Below are 14,410 nucleotides of genomic sequence, written 5' to 3' on the forward strand. Positions count from 1 at the left end.
GACAAAGACGGACACCCTCAACAAAGACTCCGTCGCGGCAAACTCCTGGGGCTTCCCCTCACACCCACCGTGCAGCATTGTAAAACCATCCGGGAGGCATCATAACAACACCGCACCATCGAGTGAGCTGTTTGCTCCCGCATCCTCCCCGATTCACGCACATCTCGGAAGTAGGCACCAACCTACCCCTACCCATCCCGGAAGATCGATGAAATCACACATCTGCGACACATCACGACCAGCGAACACGGACTTCGGCTTCGGCCGTCGGGATTTTCTTCGCATTTTCCACAAAGCTGATGCTGCAGAGCCGAGTTCGGCTCAACGGCAGACGGCACTCACTCTCGCCCGTTATTGTCCGGTTGCAGAATCCTCTCAGCGGAGAGATAAGTCATCGCCCACAATGGGCGAGAAGGATGAGGAAGCAACATGCAACATTCAACCCAAGAAATGTCGCGCGACATCGAAGTGACGCACGACTCCCGTGTTGCAGAGAGCGCATCAGCTGCGCCTGATCGGCTCGAGGAAATGCAGCCACATGCCAGCACGGGGACGGGGCACTTCCGGGGGAACCTGGTGGGAAACCGAGGTCGGAGAAACCGAACAAAAACAGATTGGAGGAAACTCAGCGGCGAAGACTTTCGCCTTTTCCCAGCACCGACCCAGAGGGTGTAGGAAGATTAGCGAGTCAGTCGGTTAGAATTCGTCGGACAGCCACCAGGTGCGCGCCTTTCGGTTCGTCGGAGATCCGGTCGGGAACCCTACATATCCGGACAGCGGAAATATCGTGGTCGCGTGCGTGCGTGAGTCAAATCAATTCGCGAGTGCCGGGGGCTGCTGCTTTGCCGAAGAGGGGTGGGTGTTTGTTTGGATTTCCAAGCTACGGACGTGCGATTCGTGAACAGGTGTGTACGTGTGTGTGTATGTGTGTGTGTGTGTGTGTGTGTTTTTATGTCACTATTGTGTGCTGGAAGTCGAGAGTTGACTCATATTTGACGTTGAGATTTCAAATTGTATTACCTAGAAACTATGTAGCTGTCGTGGATTCAAAAAAAGATCAAATGTAGTTTGGTGGTGGGTTTCAATAACACGTGAACATAGAATTGCACCAAATGGATAGTAAACTTTGGTCATGGATATGAGTTAAGTTTCCTCGTTTAATTTTGATGTTTAGTTTTCCAATGAAATATTAACAGCTTGCCAAATATTTCCTCGAAACGGAGCATTTCCATCATTCAAATGTGCAATAAATTTAGGAATGTTGTTGTGCGGCTGACAGTGCGGCATTTGCTCATCTCATATTTGAATCATTAGCATCATTAGTTGCTCACATGAAAGAGCATTTATTTTCAGACGATTTTATCATAAAAAACTACATAACAATTTAACAATTTTAGATGGAATGGTTTCGTGAATGAATATAACATCAAACAGATTTTACGATTTTTCGATGAATTTCCAAACCAGTAATCCAGTTTGTAGCCGACAAACTGGACAAACTATCTCAACTAACAACATAGCTAAACTTCAAGCTTATTTCTCATCGCATATCAAGCTTATTGCAAGCTCTCAACCTAGTGTTCGAGATGCAGTTCCACAGTTTTTAATTGAGAGCTTTCGATGCCTGTACCATTTTTGCATTAGTATAATTGTGTGGCAAGTACAATCATACTCTTTACCCAGGGAAGTCAAGAAATTTTCCAATCCAAAACATTACTAGACTGGACCGGGAATCGAACCCAGCCACCTCCAGTATGGGCTTGCTTTGCAGCTGCGATTTTACCGACTGAGCTAAGGGAGGGTGTTCCTACAATCCAAAGGGTATATCTAGCATCTAGTATACCTAGTATACCTATCTAGTATACCTTACAGCTAAAGTCGGATCCTTGCGATAAAAGTAAGAATGACAACTGTATCGGACTTCTGTACGGAAACCCAATTTTCTTTCATATCTTCCTCAGATTTGACCTCCTTGCGATGCTTCCGTAGTGCGTGCCTTATAATAGCCCAGTATTTTTTGATGGGCCTTAGTTCCGGTTCGTTGGGGGCGTTCATGTCCTTGGTTCGTACCCAAGTGACCCCGTTGGCTTTGAACCACTCCAGGACAACATTTGAAGAGTGGCATGAAGCTAGATCCGGCCAGAAGTTCGTAGGGCCCTCGTGTTGCTTCAACAGAGGAAGCAGACGCTTCTGTAGACACTCCTGGAGGTAGATTTCCCCGTTTACAATCCCGGTAGTCACTCCGCTTGCCACATGACCAGATCGCTTGCCAAATCATGTATTTCTTGGCAAACTCTGCTTCCTTACTTCCTCCGGAACATCAAACTTGTGCTGGACGGTAAAGAACAATAGCCCCGGAAGCTGCCGGAAGTCCGTCTTGACGTAAGTCTCATCATCCATCTGGGTGTACAATTTCCGGGCCCGTGACTTTCCCACCGTATTTTGCCGGTCTTCACGATTTGAAGCCTTCTGCACTTTCAGTCCCCAGAAGTCGTATAACAATGTTCAAACAGTATCGTAAATAACTACAGTTTAAGTCAACATCGCATATAAGTATGACAAACATTGCATTATGTTTAAGTTATAACGTATAGAATGCAAATTTCCGACTTGCGACGAATAATTTTTCCATCGTACTGTATCACAAATTAAATCTGATTACATCGTAAGGCTTTTCAAATGGTATTTGTTATTACAGATTAAATCGTATATAATGTCAAATCAACTCGTTTAAAAAGAAATTAAAATTCGCACGTATATGGCCTTCACTTTTGTTGGTATAGGCTAGGCCCTCTTTTTGCATTCTATACGATTTGTTTGTTTGTATATAAGGTTGTATATCATAGAAACAATTTTGAATATTTACTGGAGTCGCTTTTTACGCGGTTTTTTTACACGGTTGTTTTTACGCGGTTAGGGCCGCTGAGTCGCAATTTACGCGGTACTTTTTTAACGATTTCTCGACAACGATACGACCTATCGAGTTGATTCCAATCACATTATCCGTTTCAAACTATATGTAATCAAATGGCATACTTTAAAAAAAATCACAATTTTTTGTGTAAATACAGAATTTTTTTTATAATATGTCTATATGGACCATAGCATGCTATAATAACGAATGGCATCAAAATCCGATTTAAAAAAATATTTAAGCAGGTGAAAAATCAAAATCTCGGATGTTTTATTTAACGCGGTTTTTTTTTTCACGCGGCACGTATCCCTCGCGTAAAAAGCGATTCCAGTGTACGTGCATTCTGGTTGTGTGGGTCCCTCCCGGTCCTTGGCTCTCTGAACGAAAGACTTGGACAGATTCAACTTTTTGACCACATCCCTGACCGAATCATTGGAATTCCACTTAAATGCTTTCGTGACACGCTTGTGATCCTGATCACTAATAGAACATCCATTCTGACCGCAGTTCTCCTACCGTTCGATGCTCAGAGTTTGGTAGTAAAGTTTAATCACACGACTCACCGACTCACGACTGCACGATTCCGAGTTGTTTTCCAATATCCCGATGAGAGAGTTGAGGATTTTCCAGGTGCTTGCGCAAAATCAATTCGCGACGTTGCTTTTTGGGTGACGCAATTTTTAAACAATACAGCATTTTTTCTACAGTAATTTTTTTCGTGCTGCTATTTGATGTGGGACACCCTTTATTTGTTTCTAAGATATTGATAAAAGAAGGAAGTGATTTCTTGGAAATCACTTAAAATAGAAAATGCTCCCCTGGACCGAGGGGTGCTTGGATCGGCACAAAAATTTAATTTCACTAAAGTTAGACCAAAATAAACATCTCCTCAAAGTTTGTCAAAATCGGAAGAGGTCAATCGCACTTTTTTTTTCTAGGTCACTTGACGCGCACCATAATAATTGTAATGGTATACTAATCTTATAAGAGCCAATAACAATAATCCAAATATCAGAAGAACCGTTTTCCAGCAACCTGGTAGTAGAATCGATAAAGTTTGGGCATATTTACGCTATGCTCAAGATTGTATGCACTGTGGCAGGAATAGCGATCTCCTAGTCAACTTTTGGGAACTGACCATTTTCCAGTGATTTACCGTATGCGTGATAATGTTTGCACCATTGAGCAATGTCAAAATTAAAAAAAAATCAAAAATTTCGTTTTCAAGTTTTTTTATTTATTCAAAGAGGGGATGTTTTTCAGAGTCTTAAACTATGCTAATCATCGATCGAGTTTCCACTTGCTGCAATTACGGCCTCCACACGCTTCCGGAATGCACGGCAAGTTCTAATAATGTATAATGAGAGAGAGAAGGATTAGTATTTTCCATTTAATTCCACTATTTTATTTGCTTATCCTTGACAGATACGCGTATTTCGTCTAAAATGAGCAGACTTCTTCAGTGTCTTGTACAAATACTCGACTAGTCTGGATCCATTTCTCTCCAGGTACGGGTCAATGTTTGTATGAGGCATGCTGTACTCGGGTGGCGTTTAGAACAGGCCTTGACCTTCATGACGCGCCATATTGAGTAATCCAGCGGATTAAGATCGGGGCTAGATGGCGGCCACATATCCTTCGCCCAGAACGGAAGATGTTCCGGCAATCACTTCTGAGTGCGTCTCGAGGTGTATCACGGAACCCCGTCTTGTTGAAATACAACATTTGGCTTCGGACCGTACTGTTCTTTGATCCACGGAAGAACATACTTACTTAAATCCCGATGTAGACCTCCGTGTTGGCTTTGTCGCCTTCTGGAATGAACACCGGGTCCATTTTTGTTTGCCATTGGAAACCACAAATCCAAACACCATAATACTAAATAGCAGGATGCTTGGTCAGATACACGTTCTTGTGCTCGTCGGAAGCAGTCGGAAGAGTACTAATATTCCTTTCGGTTCTGGATTTTGATACGGGATCGACGGTAAACATGCTCTAGTCGGTGAACAGGATTACTGGATTTTTTCGCTTAAGGAAGTTCACAATTTTCTTGCATCGTTCGACTCATAGCTCCCGGATGCGGTTGGCAATCATGTGAGTTTTTTTTCCGTGCCCTCGACTTCGCCCCGCAATCTTCCTTTATGATCTTCCGTGCCGTTCCTTTGCCATTTTCCTTATTGAACGCACTGGATTCACCCGAATCTTTCTTTTGATAGCAGCGATAACCCTCGGAACCCGAGCTGACCTCGGACGACCTGTGGCCACCTTCGGTCTAAAACCCTTTTGACGGTCCACCGAGACAATCCCACGGCGATTGAAATGTCTTTTTGCGACATTTGCGCGTGGTACAAATCACGAATACGCTGCCACTTTGTCATGGTGCAACTGTCAAACTAAGTAAATCATTTTCTTCTATACACAGCCTACTACGGTATGATCTATAGGTTACGTGCATGCAAAGAAAACTAAGGCATTGTATGCACTGGTGAAACGGGAACCTTATTTTTGTACGATGGTGCAAACATTATCATGCATACGGTAGGATATCCAGAGGACCGTTTTATGGCCACCCGGTAGGATAATCGATATGGTGATGGAATATTTCCTCTATGCTCACGGATCTCTAGGTTTACTTTTAGCCTAAAGTTTTAGGAATTGACCATATTTCCGGTGATTTCGGATACCCAGAGGACCGTTTTCTGACCACCCAGTAGCAGAGTGGATATGGTGATGGCATATTGATCATATTCTCGGTGATTCTGGATATCCGGATGTCTACTCAGTGATTCCGGGTGATTCTTCTCACGGGTTTTCCCGTTCCGACTGGTCAACCGTAGGTTCAATCGGGTTTCTACCTGTTTATAATGAAAATAGATAGTTCTACCTTAATCATAACGATTGAAAATCGCATTTTTGAGCAGGGTTGGCTTTCTGTCAGTCAAGTTCCGATTTTTGTTTAAATGTCGCATGACACATTTTAGTCCTGGGACGTGTTCGGAATGGCCATAGTCGTTTTCGCCACCAATGATCGATATTTTAAGAATAATGAAGTAAGGCTATATACAGCCATTCCATAACAAAACGATATAGTGGTTCTCAAAATTTCGTAACAATTGGTAGTTTTGTTTCTTATCGAAAAATATGTATCAATGGAGACGCAGTCGTATTGTTGCAAGTTCCCCGGTAGCGGTAGAGAAAAACTTCCATAGGGCGGAGTAATCACAAACACTTAAAGCAATGTGCACCAACAAATCAAAAATAAGGCATTACAATCATCTTAACAACCGTGTATTATGGCTACCATCTTCCTGAACATCCTTCCTACTTTCCTTTCTCAACTGTGAGATTCTTCAAGAACTCCCTGCCATTTTCTTTTCTACTCTACTGCTATGTCACATAAAAGTTTCACTACTCACGATGGGCCAATCTTCTACCTTTGGCTGCTGCTGATGGGTGCACCTGCATCGCCGGTACTGCTTGGGTGAATGTACTTCATCGTTCCGGCCGTGGACGCACCGTGTACCGCTTCCCTCGTACGCCACTAACAACTTCCGTGTTGGTGCGACACCGTTGGATTTCCGTCTAGATAGCGAGCAAACGTAATCGCTGGGGCTCACCTCGCTTCCTGCTTCTGCTGCTGTCTTCATCCGCTGAGCTGTCACGCAAGCCAGCGCTTCTCCGCCCGGATAGCGAACGAGTGTTGCTTCACTTCGACCGTGCACGCGGACGCTCGTGTCCACACCGGTTGCCACCACTGTCGTCTTAGTCAGCACATAGCTGCCCGAGGCTCGATCGGCCACCGATGCTCTCGTTCGTGTGCGTGAGCGCTCCCTTTCCGTTTTCTATTGCTGCGGTCGCAAACCGAACTCCAGAAAGCTAGAGGAAAAAATGGCCTATTGAGGTTAGGTTTGGACTCATCTCACAAACCAGCACGTGACCTACTTCTCTTGAAGGCCTTTCTTGTTCGGATGTAGACCGGTTCGCTTTGAGTAAACCAGCCAGTTCGTGCAACGTAGGTCAGCCTGCAGAAGAGGTTGATTTAGCCGATTTGTTCTCGGAGGGTGTGCTGGCTACTAACCTTGCTATACCACGCGAATTTGCACTGGGTGCTTTCCAAGGGGATTGCTACAGTCGATAGTGGATCTTTTCGCTCCGTTTGCCCACCAAACCTCGGTCTGGGTGAGAAAAAGGCTTGCTTTATGGTTGGCAAAAGCTTCTACAGCGTGTTACCTTTTTGCAGTGTTGATTCCTCCTAAATGGACCTCTGTGGCTTGGATGTCTCACGAACGTCAATGAGCAGCCAGTGATCTGTGCGTTTTCGCTACGCCCGTTCGTAGAATCTCAATCGGACACAGCCGTCTCGCCAACACCAATTGAGGGCCGAACAGATCCGTTGTATGCCACAGCAATGGCTGTCTTCTCTTGCACTGGTAGCTTATTTCTTCCTCCTGGATCAATAGCCACACGCGAGTCACTTTTCCCGCACCGGCAGCTGTTATTTTCTACCCGGGCCAAACAACAATTTTCAGATGACTATTTTTTTCCGCACAGAAGATCGAACACACGTGAACTTTTCAGAGCACAAAGACGATTTGCCTATCTACGCACTCTTCTCCTTTGTTTTCAGCGGAAGCCAACGGGTTCGGATGCATTCAGCACCTAACCGGGTGCAATATAATTCGCTGTATGAAGTCAGCTGTCAAGCAGTGCACCCATGCAGCATACGGTTTCACCGTTGGCACGGAAACTTTTCGTTAACGTTTTTGTTTTTTACCGTTAATTTTGCTTATTTACATCTACATATTAACTTTAATCGAAACTCCCCCCCTTGTCCGACTGCGCATATGATATAAATCTCATTGTTTTTGAATAATTCAATAATTAATCTAAACATACAAAGTTGATGACATGAGATACTCCGAAATTATTATTTGACCGGCAGTGTTGGCAGGAAAAGTGATTTTTGGCATTTAATTCAAACCATATATATTTGAACGGTTATAACTTATTTTTAGATACATTCTAGCACCGTACTTCCTTGAGCAAAGTTGTTAGGTACTTTCTGGACTATATTTGAACATGACTAGTTGCATGGTTCAAGCCAAATTGTGGTCACTAGGAATGAAAATGCAAAAAAACTAGGTTTTCCCATACTAATTCCCATACAAATTTCAAACAAAACGCGGAAAGCAGGGTTATAACCAATCTTCCCCAAATTTTGCACAGTTGTTTGGAACCAAAAATGGAACCAAAAAAAGGTTGTTCTCGCTTAATGAGTTCAAGTATGCTTTTTTTTATATAACGGTGACCCACCCTATTGGGTACCCACGTGCTACTCCAAAATATATAATGGCTTGTCAAGGAGCCCACATTTATTACATTTTGGGAAAAATATTTGAACCAACATTGAACTATAATCACCAAAAACAATAAAATACTTGAAAAATTTAAGATGAAGTATAATAGTCACAATATAATGATATAGGGGAAATGGTTCTAATAGTAGCCTATGGATCTAAGATTGGACCCATCGCTAAAAAACTGCTATTTATCAATTTTATCTAGATGAACGCGTCATTGGGACGGTACTACTGGATATTTTTGGTCGCTATGGGCCCAAATTAGGGGTATTTAAGTCGACATGACATCCATTTCCCCTACATCAATTTTGCATAGGTCAACGTGATACTGCGGTCGTGTCTAGGACACAACCCTTTAAATTTTTTATAATAACCTTTCATTTGAAATCATCATCAAGTCATTCAAATCGGCCAGTGCACAGTGGTCCAGAATGCAGATTTAGGTGTAATGATATGTTTTGAGCCTGAAATTGAATTAATTAAGGTATACGTTATAGCTGAATTAATTTCAAGCAACTTTGCAGAACACAACTTTTTTGTATCTCTTGAATTGGCCGATTTAGAGCTATTTTCTTGAATTGAGTTATGGTGGCTCTAAAAAAACAGTTGTTTTGCTTTTTATTTGAAATTTCTCATGAAAGTCATCTTCTAGAGACTTTTAAAACTCTTTAAGACTAATGTTTTCTATCCAAATTTGTTGCCTGTATCTCTTCTAATAAAAAAGATATACCCGAATATAGTAAAAAATATGAATAAATTCAAATTGATTTTATACGAGTTTATAAATAACATACCTCCATTTTTTTCATATTATTGAAAATAACATACGCCCTTTCAAATGCCGTAAAATAACTTTTTTTTTATTTGCCCCCAAGAGATATAAACATTTGAAAAGTGCATATTTTTAGCATAAAAACGTCAATAACTCTTGATCGGCGAAAGATATTGACAAGCTTTGCGCAGCAAAAATTTGCGCCTTAAGATCTAAAAGTTATTGAAGACACCTTTGCTGAGATATACGAAATAAGAAAACTAGAGCAAAACAACTTTTTTTTAGAGCCACCCTATTTCAATTCAAGAAAATAGCTCTAAATCGTCCAATTTAAGAGATACAAAAAAGTAATTCTCTACAAAGTTGCTAGAAATTAGCTCAGCTATAACTGCCGAAGAATGAATACCTTAATTTATTCAAACAAAAAAGTAAGATACATGTTTTTAATGATAATAGAAACCACCCTAGAATTCATTATCATAAAAATGAGGGCCTAACTATAAGGAACAACTTTGTAGAAGAGACTTTTAAAGTTTCAATTTTTAGTCTAAAGTTTCAATTTCAGGCTCAAAACGTATCATTCCACCTAAATCTGCATTCTGAAACACTGTTCAGTGGTTCAAAAGTTACGATTTAAAAACAAAATCATTTTTGGAGAAAAAAAAATAGGAAAGAATCGATTTTTTGCACCACTTTTTAACATGGGAATGGTCACCATAAAAAAAAAAGAAAAATACGGGTCTAATATTTTTCGATAAGGAACAAAACTACCAATTGTTACGAAATTCTGACAACGACTATATCGTTTTGCTTTGGAATGTCTGCATAGCGGTGCCAGTGGTGTAGTGGTAAGCGTGATTGCCTCTCCCACCAAAGGGCCCGGCATTACATCTCTGATAATGTCGGAAGGGTAGTAAAGCCGTTGGTCCCCGATTGATGAGTTGATGAGTCGATAGGTAGGGTCCAGGTGTGGGAGCTACCTCCCTGGCGTCGGTAGCATTGGTACTAAGTTCGGAAAATAAGCTAGATAGAAAACATTAAATTCAATTTTGACAACATTAAATGTTCAGGCTTGTTGCCAAAATCGAACGGACAGTGTAGGTGATAGTAAACGTATTTCCCCTCCGGTTTATTTTACAGTGCATCAACAAACGGAACCAACCCACGACGGAGCTTACCCATCGCCACTCCGGCTAAGTACCATCATTCACGTCAACATCAACAACAGCCACTTCACCGCTGGAAGACAAGTTCACTCTCCATGCGAAAAGTGCTTTAAATTAAAAGTCAAAAGAAAAACATTGATTGCCAAACTTGCTGCCGCCGCCATCACATCAGGTGTCTTTCGGTTTGGTTCGGGGCCACTTCCGTCGGAGATTTCCGCAGGTACGCAGCAACAAAAATCGAAAGCGAAGCCGAAACGGTGTGAAAGGAAGTCCAAGTTTACCGGTTCTGCCCACCCATTGACCTTAATAGTCGTCGTCGTCTCCGAGATCGTCCCACCGAGCTTCAGCTTCCCGTGAAGCTCGCCGGTGCCAACAACCAAACAGCTCAACAAATCCGAAACTCGAGACAGCGCTTCCTAGAAGTTTTCCATCACTTTGTCTTCTTCGCCTCCGAAGTTCGCGTTGAAAACCCATCAGACGAAGAAGACTGTTTTGTTTTATTGTGAGCGCGAGTGTGTTCCAAATTGGAAACCGGAGTATTGGGAAGGATAGCCAATTCTGCGGTGGGGAAGCGACAGGAAAATAAGTGTAAATTGATATTTATTGCCAGTGGGATTCCGGAGCTGTTATTCCCGCAGCGTGTTTTGTCCATTCTGTGTCGTGGACCCAAAACGGACGTAGTTGAATGGTGGAAGAAGCAGCATTTGAGCATCCTTTCTTTTTACAGCAGCAGTGAAATAACAATTAGAAGAAATTGGAAAAGAGAACTTGTTCGCCTCAACAACAACGGAACGGAATCAACGGTAACAAGGTTTCGAGAGAAGTGATTGAAGGCCAGAACTTTTTATGTTTGTTTGCAGTGAAAAGAGTCGAAGTGAATCGGATTCCGGAGTGTTGGGGGTTGCGAAATCCTGTCCAGCTGTGTAAACTAATTGGGTAAGTTTTTATGGGCGGTAGAGGTTTATTTCAGTGCTTTAACGTGGGATGGGACGACACGTCTTTAACATTCAATCGAGAGCTTTCCAAGAAATCAGTCATCATAACCCCGTTCAGTGGTAGGGAATCAAGCTTGTCGATAAGCGTCGGGAGGTGGTATTATGATTTTCTGAAAGCTCCCAAAGTCAAAACCGTGATTGGAATTTATGCTTCATATGAGGCTTTGTGAAGCGAACGTTTCTAAGACGAATTTAAAAGGATCTTGACTCCGATTCTGAAGCAGCAGACCCACTTACAACATTCCTTTGAATATAGCTTTGGAGCAATAGAAACATTCACCTAGATAAGATTCACTGACGTAGGCAGGAATCAAACCCCTCCCCCAGACCGCAGCTCGTCGAACCAATCCCAGAAAGAAAAGCAGAATCATAATTAAATGATTGCCAAAGTGCAACAATGTATGAGTCATCGTTGAAAATCCACTCAAAGCTAGTTGGGATACCTCATTTGAATTCATCAATAATCCTACAGAACGGAACTGCCTAGAATCGCATTTCAGTCCCATATGACTTTTCGACGATTTTGAGATACGTGCACTAATGGGCCTAATTTTTATTATTCTTCATCTACATAGTATCGAGTTGTTAGTTCTGAAATAATAGGAAAAAAAGATGAGGTCTGTTTGTCCCATGTTAAAAGTAATCGCATATCAGTCCCACTATGACAAATGTATAAAAAAAGCAACCATAGGCATTTAGCAAGTATGTTTAGTAAGGATTCTTATTTTCGTGCTGTTCAATACATAATATTGAATGAAAACAAAGGAAAATATAATAATAAAGGCATATTAAAGCGATGAAAAAAATAAATTAGCCGTCCTGTTTTCCATGGGCATCAGGTAACTTTTCCCAAAACTGTTTTTTCCTTCCTTTACCAATGGCATAATAGTTGCAGCTTTTCTGTCCAGGTCAATTCCCCTGGGTTGACAACTCTTTATCAAATGTTCCTCCTTGAAGTGCTCTACTGAAACCACTTTTTCCTGGTTGGCTGTTAATATCTTACAGCTGTTCAAATCGTCACCTTGTGTTGGAGTGTTCGACTGTGAGGTTCTGCAATAATCAGTTTCGGCTTGGCAGTCTGGCAATCACTCATCAGAACGAATTAATTTTGTAATTTGTCCCTACGTTTCGGCTCTGATTAAGGCCTTCTTCAGGGGAAACTGAGGGGAATTTTATTTTAAGAATTAATTGTTTCACATATCAAAAATATTTTGCACTCACAATTGTTGGATTTGTTCTTTGTCTAGATACTGTTTGAAGTCTAACGTCTAAGGGCTCAGCTTGTTTAGCACGTACTGGGAGACAGGGAAAGAAATGCTGTGGAAGCATGTCCAATACTTTAACTTTTTTTCGCCTTCAACCACAGGTGTAAAGTCTGGGTATGTCATCGGTGGGTTTCGTCTCATTGCACCTTCAACTGCGGCGTGGAAGCTGTCTGCTGCCAGGAAGGTGTGCCCTGATTAAAAAAAATTAGAACCAACTCCTTCATCTCCACATTTTTGGAATTTATATGAAGGATGATATTCGGAAAACTTTCAAAAAAATTGCACCACTGTTTTGTAGCAGCTGATTGACGCAGCTCAAACTGCAAATTTAATATTCAAATTAGTGTTTTACGATGTACAATTTAACACTCTACTTACAAAAGATAGTTTCTTCTCTACACCTCTTGCTAGAAGCGATTTGCGGTGATTTGTCGATCTCAACACGTTTCTTCACTAATCTGAGTTCAATCATGGATAATTAGATTTTCATATAATAATACCAATTTAGGTTTTGAATACTTACGATACTAGTCTGGACTTAAATCCACAATTCTAGTCACTAGACATTAGATTTAGTTTTGTGTACTAGTGCTTGCCAACCTAGATATAAGATGTTGTTTTCAGTACATTATTTCTACTTACATGATCAAATTTACCGTATATCCAATTGAACACACTTTCTGATACGATTAAATGCACGTTTAGATACCTTAAAACTAGTTTTGATTATTTTTTCAACCGAAATATGAGCTAATTTTGCTAAACGCAATCCAGAATGAACGACTTTCTTTTTGGATACATTCCTCCAATTCAATTCTACCGTTTACCTGACAGCGACGTAGCATGTTCGCTAGACTGGTATTTGGCCCAAACCATGTTCCCAGTTTGAGATGAGGTGAAGGAAATGATTCCAATTTTTGTTTTGGGACGCACAGTTGTCCAGCCACAAAACAAGCGTTTCCAAACCCCTAAAGCTTGTGATGCTCCTATGAAAACACCCAGCTAGGTCGTTAGAAGATCGGCCGTTCACAGCTTCGTGTACTTCCCGAAAGGAACGAAGGTTTCATTAAAGGCTATTAGCCTTTGTGAGAACACAACTGTCTTCAGTCCATCTCACGGTACTCCGCACCATCCTCACGGTACTCCGCACGGGATGCTTTGACTAGCTGAAAATGTTCACTGTATTGCTTACATGTGGCACAAGAGTCGTTTGTTGGTGGAGCCTCGGTCGTATGTCCGGAAGTTTTCTGATGTTGAAGTGCCGAAACACATGTTTCGCATTGCTCGTGTCCAAGTTTTACCATCGATATGTTTATATCCTTCAGGATACGCCCCTAAAATTGGTAGCTGACACCGATATCGTGAGTTGCCTGGTAGTTTTGGTGCATGGCCGTTTTGGTTAAACCCGATGGCAAATACAGCCGATTTGGACCATGAGCACGTCGATAATGTGATATGGTCGGTTTGTATTTATCGATATGTGCTCTGACTGAATCACGCTTTCTAGTGCTGCCAACATATTTTCCTCGCTTGGGAGCCTTTGATAGTACATCATCGTCGTCAGGATCATCAACGAATCGGTAGATAATATTTCTGCAATAAGGTTAAAACAAACAATAGGTTTAACGTATTAGTTCGTATGATCAAAGAAAACTTACCCGCAGTGTTCCCCGTAGCTCAGTATTGAGAATAAATTTCTACACACGGTCGGTGATTCGTCGCTTGCCACAGCTCAAATGTGAAAATCATACGAGTGACGCTTTCTAAGTTTATCGTCGGTGAAACGATGTCGGGTACGTCTTTCCACGGCTTTACGCTGGACCCTTGCTCGCATGAAACATTTTTGCTCCGAAGCATACAGTGTCCAAAAAAATTTGTTGGTGTCGATCCTGTTATCTTTGGAGACCAATTTGGCATATTCGTTGGCGCAGCCACAAT

At 41.7% G+C, this 14,410-nt stretch overlaps 2 protein-coding genes across 2 annotated transcripts in view; both read left to right on the top strand.

Moving 5' to 3' along the window:
- Positions 1-450: 450 nt before the first annotated feature.
- LOC135704283 (uncharacterized) overlaps positions 451-14,410 on the top strand; it is a 70,100-nt gene continuing 56,140 nt past the window's right edge. Inside the window, exon 1 of the mRNA XM_065225747.1 lies at positions 451-589. Coding sequence (XP_065081819.1) covers positions 451-589 — 139 coding nt within the window. The remainder of the gene's footprint in view (positions 590-14,410) is intronic.
- LOC135704215 (connectin-like) overlaps positions 714-14,410 on the top strand; it is a 517,879-nt gene continuing 504,182 nt past the window's right edge. The window contains exons 1-2 of the mRNA XM_065225689.1: positions 714-905; positions 10,187-11,148. The gene's annotated coding sequence lies outside the window, so the exon portion shown is untranslated. The remainder of the gene's footprint in view (positions 906-10,186; positions 11,149-14,410) is intronic.

This window comes from Ochlerotatus camptorhynchus, unplaced genomic scaffold (genome assembly GCF_037179485.1).
Source record: "Ochlerotatus camptorhynchus isolate MF236.1 unplaced genomic scaffold, CSIRO-AGI_Acam_v1.1 ptg000232l, whole genome shotgun sequence".
NCBI classification, from domain to species: Eukaryota; Metazoa; Arthropoda; class Insecta; order Diptera; family Culicidae; genus Ochlerotatus; species Ochlerotatus camptorhynchus.